At 36.2% G+C, this 14,676-nt stretch overlaps 1 protein-coding gene across 3 annotated transcripts in view; it reads left to right on the forward strand.

Moving 5' to 3' along the window:
- The first annotated feature begins 5,782 nt into the window (after nt 1-5,782).
- LOC131056059 (pectin acetylesterase 8) overlaps nt 5,783-14,676 on the forward strand; it is a 252,809-nt gene continuing 243,915 nt past the window's right edge. The window contains exon 1 of one of the 3 annotated variants that reach the window (XM_059209803.1): nt 5,783-6,403. In XM_059209803.1, the coding sequence (XP_059065786.1) occupies nt 6,121-6,403 (283 nt within the window). In that variant the 5' untranslated portion in view covers nt 5,783-6,120. The remainder of the gene's footprint in view (nt 6,404-14,676) is intronic. The other 2 variants (XM_057990392.2, XM_057990383.2) reach the window with 2 other exon arrangements.

The raw sequence follows: 14,676 nt of genomic DNA on the forward strand, positions 1-14,676 counted from the left end.
TCCAGTTTCCATTGAGATGCCTCTTTCTCCTCCTGATTTGCTCGTAGATGAGTCTCCTCAGAATGTAGTTCCCATTTTAGCATACGATCCTTCTCCTGATCGACAACAAGAAAGTGTGTTGAAAGTTCTTGAAGATAATCCCACTTGCATTCAGTTATTAGAAATTGATACTTCCACTTCTGGTTTTGAAGAATTCATGAGGCAATCATCATGCCCATTGGTAACTGAGCAAACCATGGTTGTTGTCCAAACAGATATTCCTCCTAGGGTGACCACAGTAATTCAAACAGAAATTGCTTCTCCTTTGCATACGACTGCTACTGGAAGTGAGTTGATGACTTTGCCTCCATGGCTTAGTTCTTTCACCCTGAAGAGGAAGAAGCAAGAGATCTCACCTGATGCCTTTGACTACCAGCAACTCAAATAGTCCAGATCCAAAGTTTCCAAGAAGGCCAAGACTATCTCTAGGGTAATTGTTGATAGCAACAAGATGAAAGTAGTTGAAATTGTGAAACCTATTGCAGATAAGCCACTTGATGAAATGTCAGCTACTGATTATTAGGCTACAAGGATAGAATTGGGCAAGCAAACGCATGAGGTCATTAAACATGATGCTCAGATATCTATTGCTTCATTAGTGCAAAGGTGTGACAATCTTCTTGCGAAGAAAGACAAGCTAGAAGAGGAAAACCGACAGCTTATGGCAGCCATTCATAAAATCACAAAACCTGCTGCTGAAGGGAGTAACTCCATAGGTTCTTCTGGTTCCCAAGAATCAATTTGTGGAGTGGAAAGGGCTGCTCAGAAAGTACAAGCATTGGATTCCTGGGTTGATCAGCTTCATGATCAATGTGTACAAGTAGTGAAAGACATTTTTCAAATAATGTCTAAGTTGGAAACCATTGAGGAGGAACTGGATCAGACTTCTAACACTTTCAAAAAGAATCTGGAAAGTGTTGAGAAAGTCTAACAATCTAGCGTAGCACGCCATCATCTCTTCTAGGGTCATGTACTTGGAATTTGAAGAACTCATGGAAAACAAGACCCTTGTTCTTAAATCCTTCATTGAGGAGATCGGTGATGCAAGGAGATTCCGGGATGAAGTTTATCGAGGTATTGTCTCACATTGTGAAAGGGCCTCTTGCAATATAGTAAGTCAGGATGGAGAGCTGATTCTAGAAGAAGAAGTTCTTGCTGATTTACAGATGAGGATTCATAATGAATGGAGGAGCGAACAATTCTCAGCAGCTTCAATTCAAGCATTGATGAAACACCAAGCCTTTTTGCATGAAATCCAGTCTATCCTGGATAAAAACAATTCCGCGCTCCTCCGTTGTCATGACACTATTGTGAAGACTATGGTTGTCACCAAGAACACTCATGAACTGAATCCTGAGGAATTATAAGCGAGCATCCAAAAATTTCAAGGATTCGTGTCTTCACAAAATGCAACTTAAGTGTTTTTCAACACTTAGTTGAATTTTCCCTCTTTTGTAATCTTTAGTTGTATTTTAGTTTTGACAAGTTGCATGTAAAAGTATTTTTTGTAAAATGCAAGTTAGACATTACTTGCGCTTTTGTAATTACATGTGAATCAACTACAAGTTGTGTCCGATTAGGACTGTAGTTGGAATAAGTCTTAGTTAGTTGGAGTGACTCTTAGTTAGTTAATGAAGTCTTAGTTATTTATTGAATAGTCTTGGTGGTTGAGAGAATCTCTCAAGCTAGTTAGGATCCTCCCACCTTTTTCTCAAGGCTCCTCTTCTATAAATACTTGAGGAGTCCATTGTAATTATCATCTTTTGGAAAGCAAGCAAAAACTCTGCCAAATTTATAGCAAGAAGTCTTTGAGCTTATGTATGTGGATTGAAAGTTTTTGAAGAATAATAAAGAAGGATTACTCAAGTTTTGAGTCTTTGAGCTACATGTTTGAGTTTGAGTCTTTTTATTTCTTCTATGCAAAGTGTTTCTAAAGGAGCTTAGTCCAATCTGATTTGAAGTCTTTGAGCTAAAAGTAGAGAAGATTAATTAAAATAGGAAAATCTCTAGAAGGAGCAGCAAGTCTTTGAGCTTGCATCTATTCTTGAGGAAAATTACTGTTTGATAAGAAATAGCAGCAAGTCTTTGAGCTTGCATTAGTTCTTGTCTTTGTGTTGAAAGAATAGATTATTCCAGTCTTTGAGCTGTTATCTTTTATTCGTTGTAAAATTTAGTATTGCAAAGGGTAGATAGGACTTCCAATAGTCAAGTCTTTGAGCTCGATATTGTTGTCCCATCCTGAAGGAAGTGACGGAAGTCTTTGCGCTTTCAGGAAACTTCATTTCCTTTCTCTTATTTCACTTAAAAGTGGTTACTGCTGTTATTCAATCACTATCCTTTTCTGTGAAGAGAAAAGGATATTGTCTTTCTTGAAAAAAGAAGAAAGATTGCTGTCCCATCCTATTTTATTTTCCAAGTTGTAGTTAGATAGGGGGAGCCTTCCCTTAATTAGGAGAGTTTTTACTCGTGTGCTGTGGTTGAAACCACAATTTTGTAAGTGTACAAAAATTTCAACCAACACTACTTTCCTTTAAGGATTTAATCATGGGAAATTAACTACGTATGTTTTCAATTTTATAACATAGTAGTATGTGCATGTATTGGCTTGTTGGAATCATTTTTAAAGAAAAATTGGATACTGGATGTGTATACTAATCTCAAAGGTCTTTTTGGGATGCCCTTATTTCTCTTTAATATGTAGTCCTAAAGAAGCTAGGGGGTCGATCTACACCATTTGTCTATTCTTAATATAGCCTTGGGAGATAAGATAGTTTGGAACCAATTATCTAATGCTCATTTAAATGGAAAAAAATTATTTAAAATAAATATTTGGAGTCTCCATACTCAAGTAGAATACTAACAATAAAAAATCCTCTTAAAGTGGCTCCATTATTTGAAACTTTATGATGTCTGGTAGAGATTCAATAACTATGCATATCACTTGGAATAATTGAAATGAAAAAAAGCCTCGTTTTGGGAAGATTTATGAAAAGGATTCTTGGTTCTAACAAAATTTTAAAATTTATTAAAGGCAAAGGAGATTCTTGTGAATAGTTGGGGACTACAAGTGAGGGATTATATCTTATAAGTTGAGGTGGATGATACTAAGGAATGGAGATGGAAATCTCTACAAGGTTTAAATATTTCAAAGGATCAAAAGGAATAGTTAGAAGCAATTTTGGCCTTTAAGAAAGTCTTTATCTTAGAAGAGAAGGACACCATTAAGTGGACTAGCTCAAAATCTAATACTTTTAGTGTCAAAATTGGTTATAAAATTGAGGAAGCAACAATCAAGAAGGAAGATTTTCCCATTTACTTGTGTTGGCATAATTTTTGTCTATCTAAAGTTAGGGCGTTTTGCAACCCTAAAAATTAATTTAATCCTAACTAGCAATAGATTAAGGAAGTTAAGTTACAATGGTCTACTCTCTCCCTCCCTCTCCCTCTCTCTCTCCATCTCTCCGTCCCTCTCTCTCTCTCTATTTATTTCCCTCTCTACCTATTGATCTCTCTCTCCTCTCTCTATCTCTTTCTATCCATATATTTCTCTACCTCTCTCTCTCTATTTCTTCCTATCTCTCCCTCCCTCATCCATCCCTATCATTATATTTATCTCTTTATCTCCATCTCTCTCTCTCTCTCTCTCTCTTTATGTATATGTCTATCTCTCTCTTTCTCTTCCAATATTTTTTTTTATCTCTCTCTATCTCCCCTAATTATCTCACCCTCTCTCTATCTTTATTTGTCTATCCCTAATTCTCTCTATTTGTCTATATTTTTATCTCCCTCCCCCGCCCTCACTTTCTCTATATCTTCTTATATCTATCTATCTATCTATCTATCTATCTATCTATCTATCTATCTATCTATCTCACCATCTATATCTCTATCTTTCCCTTCCTTTATATATCTCTATATCTCTTCCTCTCCATCTTTCCCTCTCTATCGCCCTATCTTTATAGATCTTTATCTCTCCCTCTATCTCTATATATTTTTTCCTTCTTCATCTCTTACTCTATATTCATCTCTACTTCTATATACCTCTCCCCCTATCTCTAGACATGTCCCCCTCTATCCATCCCCCTCTCTCCTTATCTCCCACTCTCCCTCTTTTTAGACCTCTATATCTACATCTCTTTTCCTCTCTATATCTATTTCTCCATATTTCTCATTTCATCTATTAGGCTCTACCTCTATCTATTTATCTCTCTATTTATCTCTACCATTATATCTCTCCATCTCTCCCTCTCTCCCTCTCTCTCCCTCTATTTATTTTTCTCTTCCATCTCTATCTATTACTCTCACATTTCTCTCTTTCTCTCCATATCTCTCTCTTTTTCTCCATCTTCCTCTCCCCATTCTCCATCTCCATCTCCATCTCCATCTCCATCTCCATCTCTCTCTCTCTCTCTCTCTCTCTCTCTCTCTCTCTCTATTGCAAACATAACGCGAGCTTGTTTGTAATGGAGCTTGATTGTCTTCTTTTTTCAAAGGTTTTATTTTAGTTATGATTGGACCCTTTAAGTGGATGCATAGTTGATTTGAAGCTATCATTTCTCCATTGAGACCTTTGTTGCAAAAACAACATCATTTTCTAAATGGTCTACTAATCGACCTCATGTAGTGCACAAACTTATGCAAAAGCTAGACCATTATTTTTCCTAATTGATCTTCCACACATCTTCGACATACCCATTGCACACGAAGGTACAATTGCTACTATACACTTATCTAAAATAAATAAATATAGCGTTGAATTATTTTATTTTATAGTTTTATTTTCTAAATATATGTACATCTCTTACATTAATAAACTTAGTATAGATATCTTGCTTTTTACCTTAACTTTGCAACCATTTACATGTAAAAGTATTTAATATAATAATAAGTATAGTATTAATATTTAATAATAATTATACATTTATGAAATACAAATAAAATATTTTTTATTTTTCACAATGTAAACAAAATTAAAATTTGTTTACAAAATAGTGAAAATAATATAGAGTGTTGAAAAAAAGTTAGGAAAAAAGTTAAGGTTCTCATGAATAAAGTGATATTAGAGTTAAATAAGGTTTTTTTTTTGTTGATTATACTTAAGATGGAGTAAATAATTTATTAAAATTGTAGATAAAAGTTATTTAAATACAATCATCTTAAAAACTTCAAACATTAATATATTTCTCTTAAATGTATATGAAATATTTATATTAATTTTATTACATGAAAAAGCATAAACCTTTAACATTAACAAAAACTAAGAAATATTTCTTAGTAAACACAAATAAAACAATTCTTAAATAATTTTAAAATATAATAAAAAAATCTTGAAATAAGTAAAATTATTGTAAAATAATTGTTGACTAAATTGAAATAGACCTCCAAATTAAAATAAAGTATAGTAAAATCAAATAATGATCAAGCAAATATAATTATTTGAGACTAATTATTTACTATTAAAAAATATTATTAAACTTTATTTATTTTGTATTTTTATTATTTTAAAAGTCTTCCAAAATCAACACATTAGATTCCAACTTTTATTGCTATTATAATTACTTTTAATAATTCTTAAATGAATAATACATACTAAAACAACTTTTAAATATATTTAAATGATTTTGCAAATAATTTTTTTTAATTTGTTTTGCACGCTTTCACTCACTCTCTCTCATAATTTCAAAGTTCGCAGTCTTCAAAATGTTTATTCAAACTCGTTTTTCATTTTTTCTTGGGAGCGTGAAAAATACGTCTACGTTATAGTCGAATCTTTCGATTGGTTAGATTGTTACAGTCAATGAAGTCAAGCCAAGGCAAATGCAGAAGATTCCACGTATATGAATGTGGCCAAATAGTTTTTGGTCATATATGATTAGCAGTACTATATGATTTAGATTAGTTCTGTTAATGGAGTCAATGAACGAATAATTTTATTGATGTTCAGAAGACCAGCAAAGCTGATTGGAGAAAATTCCACATACATTTATATGGCCCATTTCTTTTCTTTTTCATATGTGATTAGTAGTACAAGAATCCTTTGTTCCGTAAGTTGGACTGTTATCTTCTTTTCGAAGGAGAAGAATGGGCAGAGATATGAATTCAAGTGGGCAGAGGATGAAGTGGGGCTGCACGAAATGCAGCCTTGCTGTGGTTGGGTTTGTGACAGTAGTTGTTATAATAGTTGTTACAGTAGTTGCTTCAGTGTTAGTGATGAGGGATTCCAATCATGGAGATCATAGTGAGAATGTGTTGCAAATAGGGGGAGAGGGACATAAACCTCTAGTTGCAGAGGTTCCTGAGGCTCTCCTTTCTCCTCTTATGGTAAATCTTACTATTGTTGAGGCAGCAACATCTAAAGGAGCAGGTGAGTTTGCTCTTCACCCAAAATCAATCTCAGAATTATTAGTATCATGGTTTCTGTCCTTTTCCCCCCTTCCCTTTATTCTGTAATTTGGATGCTTACATTAGTAAAGCTTACTTCTATTTACCTGTAAATATAAATCTATATATTGGATGATGGCCCAAATATATAAATCAACCTTGGAGTTCCTGACATTTGCTTTTCTTACCTGTTCTCTAATTTGGATGTTAACATTGTTAATAGTAAATTCAAATGTCATAAGCATAATTTTGTTGTAGAATTGTTCCAGACATGTTTCTAATAATGAAACAAAATGATTTCTTCTCTGAATTGGATGTCTTCATTTATACTTTTAACATCAATAACATCAATTAGTCTCAGAATTATTCATGTCATGGTTTGTTAATAAATTGTTGTTTTAATTGGATGCCCCTATCACTTACACTTACTCTTAGCATCCATAAGTTTAAATTAATGTCTGAATTATTCCTATCATGGTTTTTTAATTATTCGTTTTTTAAATTGAATGTTTATCATTTACAGACATATCTCAGTTTCAGAATCATCCTTGTCATGGCCATTTTATGATTTGATTTTCTGAATTGGATATTGGTATTAATGCTGTCACATACATCAGAAGGAAATATAATGGTTATGTCCAAAGAAAATTATATAAAGTTAAGATAATTTTTCTTTTGTTAAGATTTATTCATATCAAAGCAACAAGTACAAAGCAACAAGCCGAAGGCCCAGCCAAAGACACCTCACAAACATCAAGAAGAAGTTCCAAAAGGAACCCCACAGAAAGGACAGCTACATATTCTTGTCCTCCATGATTAACTTTTCCAAAGTCTAAGAGTACTCTGAGGACCTCAGTCATCCACATTCCACCAGTCTAGGTTCTCAGAAGCTCATTTAGCCAGACAATCTGCCACTCTATTCCACTCTTGAGGAATATGAATGAAAGAAATACAATCCAAAGAGGAACACATATTCAGAATCTACTTTGCCACTAAGGCAAGGTGCCAATTAACACCATCCAACTTTTTCTCATTCAGCATATCCACCACAATTTGTGAATCAGTTTCACAAATAATCCTCTTCCATCCTAGGGAACAACCTCTCTCTATTGCATAAAGAATAAAAAGAGCCCCCATAAGATTGTTAGAATGCCGTCCTTTATATATAAAGAAAAAAAAAACACCCACATCACTGCCTCTACCAATGCCACTGATACTTGTATGTCTAGGATTCCCCTTGAAAGAACCATCAATATTAACCTTCAAAACTCTCTCAGGAGGGGGCCATCACCTCTCCCTATGAATCTTTTGTTTGGCCTGCCTAGGTTTGCTCCTAAAAGGGAAACCCAGACTGCTGCCAACCAAATTTAAATATCTTATAACAGCCAAATCACTAAGATCCACTATCACAGAAAGTTCACATTCTGCTGAAATAGTTTCTTGAAGCCTGCTGACAGTCTTTCGACACAAGTGAACAACCACTATTTTTGAATCTTGAAAGATCCTTCGATTCCTTTCTAACCAAAGATTCCAAATAATGAAAGTGGGGCCAATAACCAAGCAACCTATAGAAAAGAGGCCTTAGTTGGAGGTCTACACAAACTCTCTTAGAACTCAACTAAAGAAGTGGCATGAACACAAGATTGATCCCATGCCTCCCACCAAAGGTACCAAATCTTCCTAGAGAAAGGACACCGAAAAAAGAGATGTGAAGTATGTTCTTCACTATTATTACAGAGAACACAGATAGAAGGACCCTAAAAACCTCTCTTTCATGAATTCTCCTAGGTGAGGCACTTATTTTAATTTAGACCACCATCCAAAGGAAGAAGTTGCATTTTTGCCAATAAAATTTATTCCACATCTGCTTGCACAAAGGCACCCAAATCTAACCATACAATTGTCTATCCAATTCCAGATAACCTGAGGCAACAAGAAATTTACCCTTCGGATCAAGACCCCAACCAAGTATCCCTGTCCTAAAGGGAACTGCAAAGTCTACCAGCTAAGATCCTAGCTAATTCTTGATGATCCTCCATGGTTCCACCTAACGGCCACTCTTGTGGGTTCTTCTAGGAAGTCACTTCCATTTGACCCTTGACCTTAACATTCTTAAAATCCTCCACCTTACTCCAACCATCTTCAGTCAAAAAGTTACAAAGGGATTGAAGATGAGGAAACTTTGAAATAATTGATGGGTGGCCATCTCAAGAATCATGCTAGAAAAGTGCTTTAGAACCCTTATTACAAATCCAAAACAGATCCTCCTTGATGAGCTTTGCCCCTCTCTTGAGAGCATCCCAAATCATAGATCCCTTCCCCATTAGAGCTATTAACTCCTTGGAGATACTTATGAGTGAGAATTCTAGCTTAGTCCTAATCTTGGCAAGTACACCACCTCCAATAAAGCTTGGCAGATAAAACTTGACCAATTAGACCAACTGGCCGGAGCCAAGACCTCCCTCTTGCTTTGGCCTACATACTGAGTCCCACTTGACTAGGCTCCACTTCGAAGAAATAAAATCACCAGACCAAAATAATTGGCGAGCAAGAGCATCAAACTCTTTAACAAAGCTAGAGGGGGCAACTTGAACAAAACATCTATAAATAGGAAGAGCTTGCACCACTAATTTCAAAAGGGTCATTCCTCCAGCAAACAAAAGTCATCTATAAGTCCAATGGCTAACCTTTTTGCGACACTTATCTAGAACCTCTTGCCAAAATTCTCTACATTGAGATCCCACAACAAGGGGAATCCCAAGACAAGTTAGAAGCAGAGAACCAATTTGAATTCTAAGAATCCAAGCAATCCTACTTTGAATAAGCCAATGAGTATTAAAGAAGAAGATAGAAGGCTTGGCCTCATTATTAACTTTTTGCCTAGAGGCAGCCAAATAAGTGTCCAAAGTTCTTCTAAAGTTAACTGCTTCATTGATTCTGGCCATGCCCATCAAAGTTGTATCGCCAACAAATTGAAGGTGAGAATGAGGGTGCAAACTATTGCACCAGCTTCAACCCTAATCAAACCTTGTCTAACACGAGACTTAATAAATCTACCAAGCCCCGTAGCCATGATAATAAATAAATAGGGAGAAAGAGGATCCCCTTGTCAAAGACCTCTAGAAGCATTGGACAACTTTGACAGATCACCATTAATGAGAACCGAAAAAGAGGTAGAGGTAACACAACTCATAATCCTATTAAACTAATCACCACTGAATCCAAAGTCTAGAAGAACTTTCTGTAAGAATATCCATTTTACTTTGTCATAAGCTTTTTCAATGTCAAGTTTGTTGAACATGGCCTTCTCCTTAGAGGTCACCATAGAATAAATGCCATCCACAACAATCACAATCCCATCAAGATTCTGTCTACCAACAAAAAATCTGCCTTGCTCATCAGAGATCAAATCCTTAAGGCACAACTTGAACGTTTTTGCAATCAATTTAGTGATAATTTTATAAACCACATTACAAAGAGCAATGGGTTTAAACCGATCAAGACTATTTGTATCATCTCTTTTAGGAATAAGAGCCAAAAAAGTGGAATTCATGGCTCTTTACATTTGTTTATTTCTTTGTGACTCTTGTACCACCTCTAAAAGGTCCAATTTGATAATCTCGCAAAACTCTTGAAAGATTTCAATTGGAATCCTGTCAGGGCCTAGGGCTTTACCTTTCTTCTTATGAAACACCACTTCTTCCAATTCCTACAATGAGATGGGATGGATGAGAGCCTCATTCATCTCATTAGAAACTAGAGGGGGAACACAATCCAAGATAGAATTTTCATTTTCACCAACAGGGGGGGAGTCCTTAGTAAATAGAGTAGAGGAATACTGAGAAGCCTCCTAAGAAACCTCTCATTGAGGAGAGTTAAGCACCTTCTGAGGACACTAGAGGGGTAATGATTTCTATTCCTTCTAGCTTTAACACAATTATGAAAAAAGGCAATGTCCTATCCCCTTCTTGAAACCAGTCAATATGAGACTTTTTCTTTCAAAAAATCTCCTCACAAAGTTCCCATTCCTCCAAATGCTTAATAGCCAAAACCTTCTCTCTACTAAGATCTAAAGTAAGTCCATGATCTTGAATCAAGTGAGTGATAGTGTCTAGATGAGCTTGAGCTGACATTTTGTTGAAGTGAAGATTTCCAAAGCATTGCTTATTCCACTTCTTGAGCATATATTTCACATATTGTAATCTTTTAACAAAGAAATACATAGCCTTGCCATAAGTAGGCTTCCCTTCATAATACCAATCAATCATTAAGTCCTGGAGAGAAAGCTCCCGTAGCCACACGAGTTGGAACTTAAAAGAGGGGTTCTCTGAGGCTTTGAAAGAAAACAGTTGAAAGTTTGATCGATCAGTGATCAGACCTTTTCTAGTCCAAGTTCTTCGACCTAGTAGTCTATCTATCACCCAACCAGTGGTAAGAGACAAGAAATCTATTAAGTCTCTCAGAGATAGCATCTTCTCCATTTATTCTATTGTTCTAGGTGAAGATACCATTATTTGGCTTCACATCGATAACATTCAAAAGATCAATATTATCCTTGAGGAGAATAACAGATAGATCCAACCTGACTAAGCCTCTTCTTTTTTCCTCCAAGCTACAAATTGCATTAAAATGACCAACCAGAAACCAAGGAAGAAAGGGCACTAGAGATTTGAGAAATCTAATATGATCCCAATGCTGTCATTTGCCCAAGAGATCAGTAGGAGCATAAACATTAGTAAAGAGACAAGTTTCACCTAATTCCAAATTGGAGGCAACCATAGAAATAGAAGAGCGATTCGAAATCCACCAAAGAGGGACAACCTTCCTCGAGTCCCAAAAACAAGCCATACCTCCCAAACTACCATGGGCCCCAACACATTGACAAGAGGCATGAGGCCAGATTCTAGGAGCTTTATTTAACATACAATCAATTGTTAATTTAGTTTCCTCAATAAAGACTACATTAAGAAAAGTGGTATTAATCAAATAAAAAATAGCCTTTTTTTAATGGATGCTATTCATACCCCAAACATTCCATGATACAACAATCATTTATGAGATTGGGAGTCAATGGTCTTCACTAACCTAGTTTTCACCAATGTCTCTCTGATTAGCTTCACTTTCTCTTGGTCTTTCTTTTGTCCAACCCTCAAAGGCTTCTATGGAGGCCCCTTTTTAAGGGGTTTTTGCTGTAGGCCTAAGGTATGATAAGCCTTATTGTTATTCTTAAACTCTAAAGCCTCTTTTACCAAGGGATAGACTAGGGAAGCCAAGGCTTCAACATCCTTCAAAACACTTGGTTTTGGTACATCTGAAATCCGAGAAGGCAAATCTGTATCCATCTACCCATCATGCAGACCCTCCAATGATAAGTTCTGATTATCATTCCCTCTATCCTCTGACACAAGCGTTCCTAAGGACCCAACACCAGAAGGTAACTCAACTGGAATTCCCTCATCCTAAACTAGGTCATCCAAAACATCAAACTGATTAAAAGTCCCATCATTCTGCCTATCCTTCAAAGTTCTCTTCTAATCTGTCCCCTTATTACGAGGCTTGATATGAATAAATCCCCTCTTTATTTGCAGCCTCACTAGACAAAGGAGCCTTCCCTTTATCCATCTTAGGAGTAGAATTGGAGTGAGCATTCCTTATAGCAGCAGCCGAATTGGAACGAGGGCACCTCCTTTGTAAATGCTCATACTCATGATGGATTCGACATTTGATCGACAACATCTCATAGTCGAGTTGTTGAATCCAAGAAGAGGATCCAAGGCAAATTTCCACAAAATATGATAGAGGGTTATTTAAATCAATTTCAACACAAATACGAGCATAAGAGATTACCTTTTTGTCTTGAGTTTGGGTAGCAATGCCAACTAGTTTGCCAAGCAAAAGAGCAATCGAGTGGAGAATTTCGCTCATCCAAAACTCAAGCGGAAGCCTTGGAAGACGAACTTGGACAGGGACCCTCGAGGGGAGTTCCTCAATAGAGTTGAAGCCCACAAGTTAGGGTTTTATGAAGAGTCCAACCCGATTATAAAATTATGGACCACCTTCAATAGCCTTATTTTTGTTTTCCATACAAGAGGAAACAATAAAATGTAATTGTTGGTGGCCATCATAATCTCCATATCGCCTTCTAGATTCCGAATACGTTGTGCCCAAGACTCCAAAATCAGCAAACAAAGTTGAAGTGCCATGAATTTTAAAATAAGAGCATGATTGTTCAAATATGAAACATCCTTTGAGAGCGTCTTTGACTGAATCACCAAAACAAGATGATCTTGGCACCTCTTTAAACAACCATTCACTTTCTTTATTCTGCATAAACCCTTTAAGGTTAATGATCCCTCACTAGATGAGATTTTTTTCAGATGCTCCATGGTGTTGACGTGGCTAAAGTCGTACTTCGACTCCTTCCGGTCAACACATAATAGAATGCTAAGTATCCTATCCTCTCTTGAATAAGGAAATCCCTAATGTTGTTTTGGATGATCAAAGGGGACAACTTTAAGGTTCCAACTGTCAGGTCTTGATGGCGGGATAACTCAGTGGTTTGATGTGTTTTTCTGGTAAAACAAGGGGCTTACATTTACAACAAGATGGCTTGCATCTGAAGATGCTATGATTCTTAGATTGGGGGAAATAAAAGCAAAAGGGAAGGGTCTAGGGATCCTAAGTACAATGGTAGTAACAGCTAGTGCTGCTGGTAGACAAATTTCCATAAACTAACCCCTGCGTCGCCAAAGATATGCTCACAACTTCACAGGGATAGTGCGATCTCTACGGGAATGAAGGATTTTTAGACTGGAGATATTCATTTATGCACCGAATTTTGGTGTAGCCTGAGACAAACGCCTAAAGTTGAACTAAGCACACTAGTAAGGTTCAGACTAACCATACACGGTGACCTACAACTAGCAAGCCCCCAATAGTATGAACCTGAAATCAAATCAAATACTCCCCACATTTCGCCATCAAAATCACTGAACTCTAATTAACTAACTGAAGGGAAACCATGCAAACAAAAGAAAACAAAGATAACAAACACCATATTTCAATGTTCATATATTGATTTCAACTGCCATTACAACAATTTGTTCCAGCATCTCTATTCTACTCCTAATCTGCTAATTGCTGAAACATCTAACTATTCTAACCTCTAAAATCTAACTATCTAAAGTCTAAACTTTCTAACCCTTTACAAAGAGAGAGGCATTGCCTTTTATAGATTTTACATTTCAAATCAAGGGCCAGGATTGATTGCATCCAGGGGCTGCAATCTGCCTTCTAGAAGCCTGGCAGCCTTAACCCATGCCTAGTAATTTTCATAAGTTCACAACTGCCACTTCCAACCACTTTCTTAGCTACCTACAACTGTTTGGCATCAATTTGGTCAATCCGGTAGCTAAAGAATAATTGACTTATGTCCCATTGTTTTATTTGCATTAGATGGGGCCCACAAGTAGCTATTTACAATAATGCAATTCAGTTTTTACAAATTGATTTCCTCATATTTTCAACTGTGAATTTCTGAATCTAAATATTTTTGTAGCATTCTGAGTTTGTTTGCTAGCCTCCAATCTTGCTGGTGGACTTCAACTTCTTGTTCAATGGTGGTACGTATCTTCATGCTTTGCCTTTAGCTTTGTAGTGCGCTCTTCATTGGTAGTGCTTCGTGATCACTGTTTTGATCCCGCGCGCTGCATCATCTTCACCACCTTGCTCGATAGCGATCATATCTTCAATTTGTGCTTTAGGTTGCCACCTTAATTCCTTCCAATAGCATCAACCTACAAAAGCGAGTTCAACCTGAAACAATCACCTAAAAAAATTTAAGTGATTTTAACAAATAATAAATGTTGTCAAGACGATGTTGGGCTTCGTTTCGGCGAATAAGAGGGCAAAACAAAAGATGTTTTCTTTTAAAACAATTCGAACCTCCCTTCATTTCATTTTTGACTTAAGATCGCACCACTTTAAAGGGAAAAGTTAGGCAATTTAGAACAAAAGTGCCAAAAAGTTCCCTTTATGATTTCACTTAATGTTTCCCCTTTAGGGAAAACTTAGGCATTTTGTAGGCAAAGTGCCAAAAAATTCCCCTTGTTTTAAACTTCACACTTCGCCAACTTAAGGAAAAAGTTCGGCGATTTGGGATGAAAGAGAAATTTCATTTTTCTTTTTAAATGCTTTGATTTTACTTGTCTTCTCCTTATTTTCGCATTTAAGGGGATATTTCAGTGATTTGAGGCC

The sequence above is a fragment of the Cryptomeria japonica genome, chromosome 8 (assembly GCF_030272615.1).
Source record: "Cryptomeria japonica chromosome 8, Sugi_1.0, whole genome shotgun sequence".
NCBI classification, from domain to species: domain Eukaryota; kingdom Viridiplantae; phylum Streptophyta; class Pinopsida; order Cupressales; family Cupressaceae; genus Cryptomeria; species Cryptomeria japonica.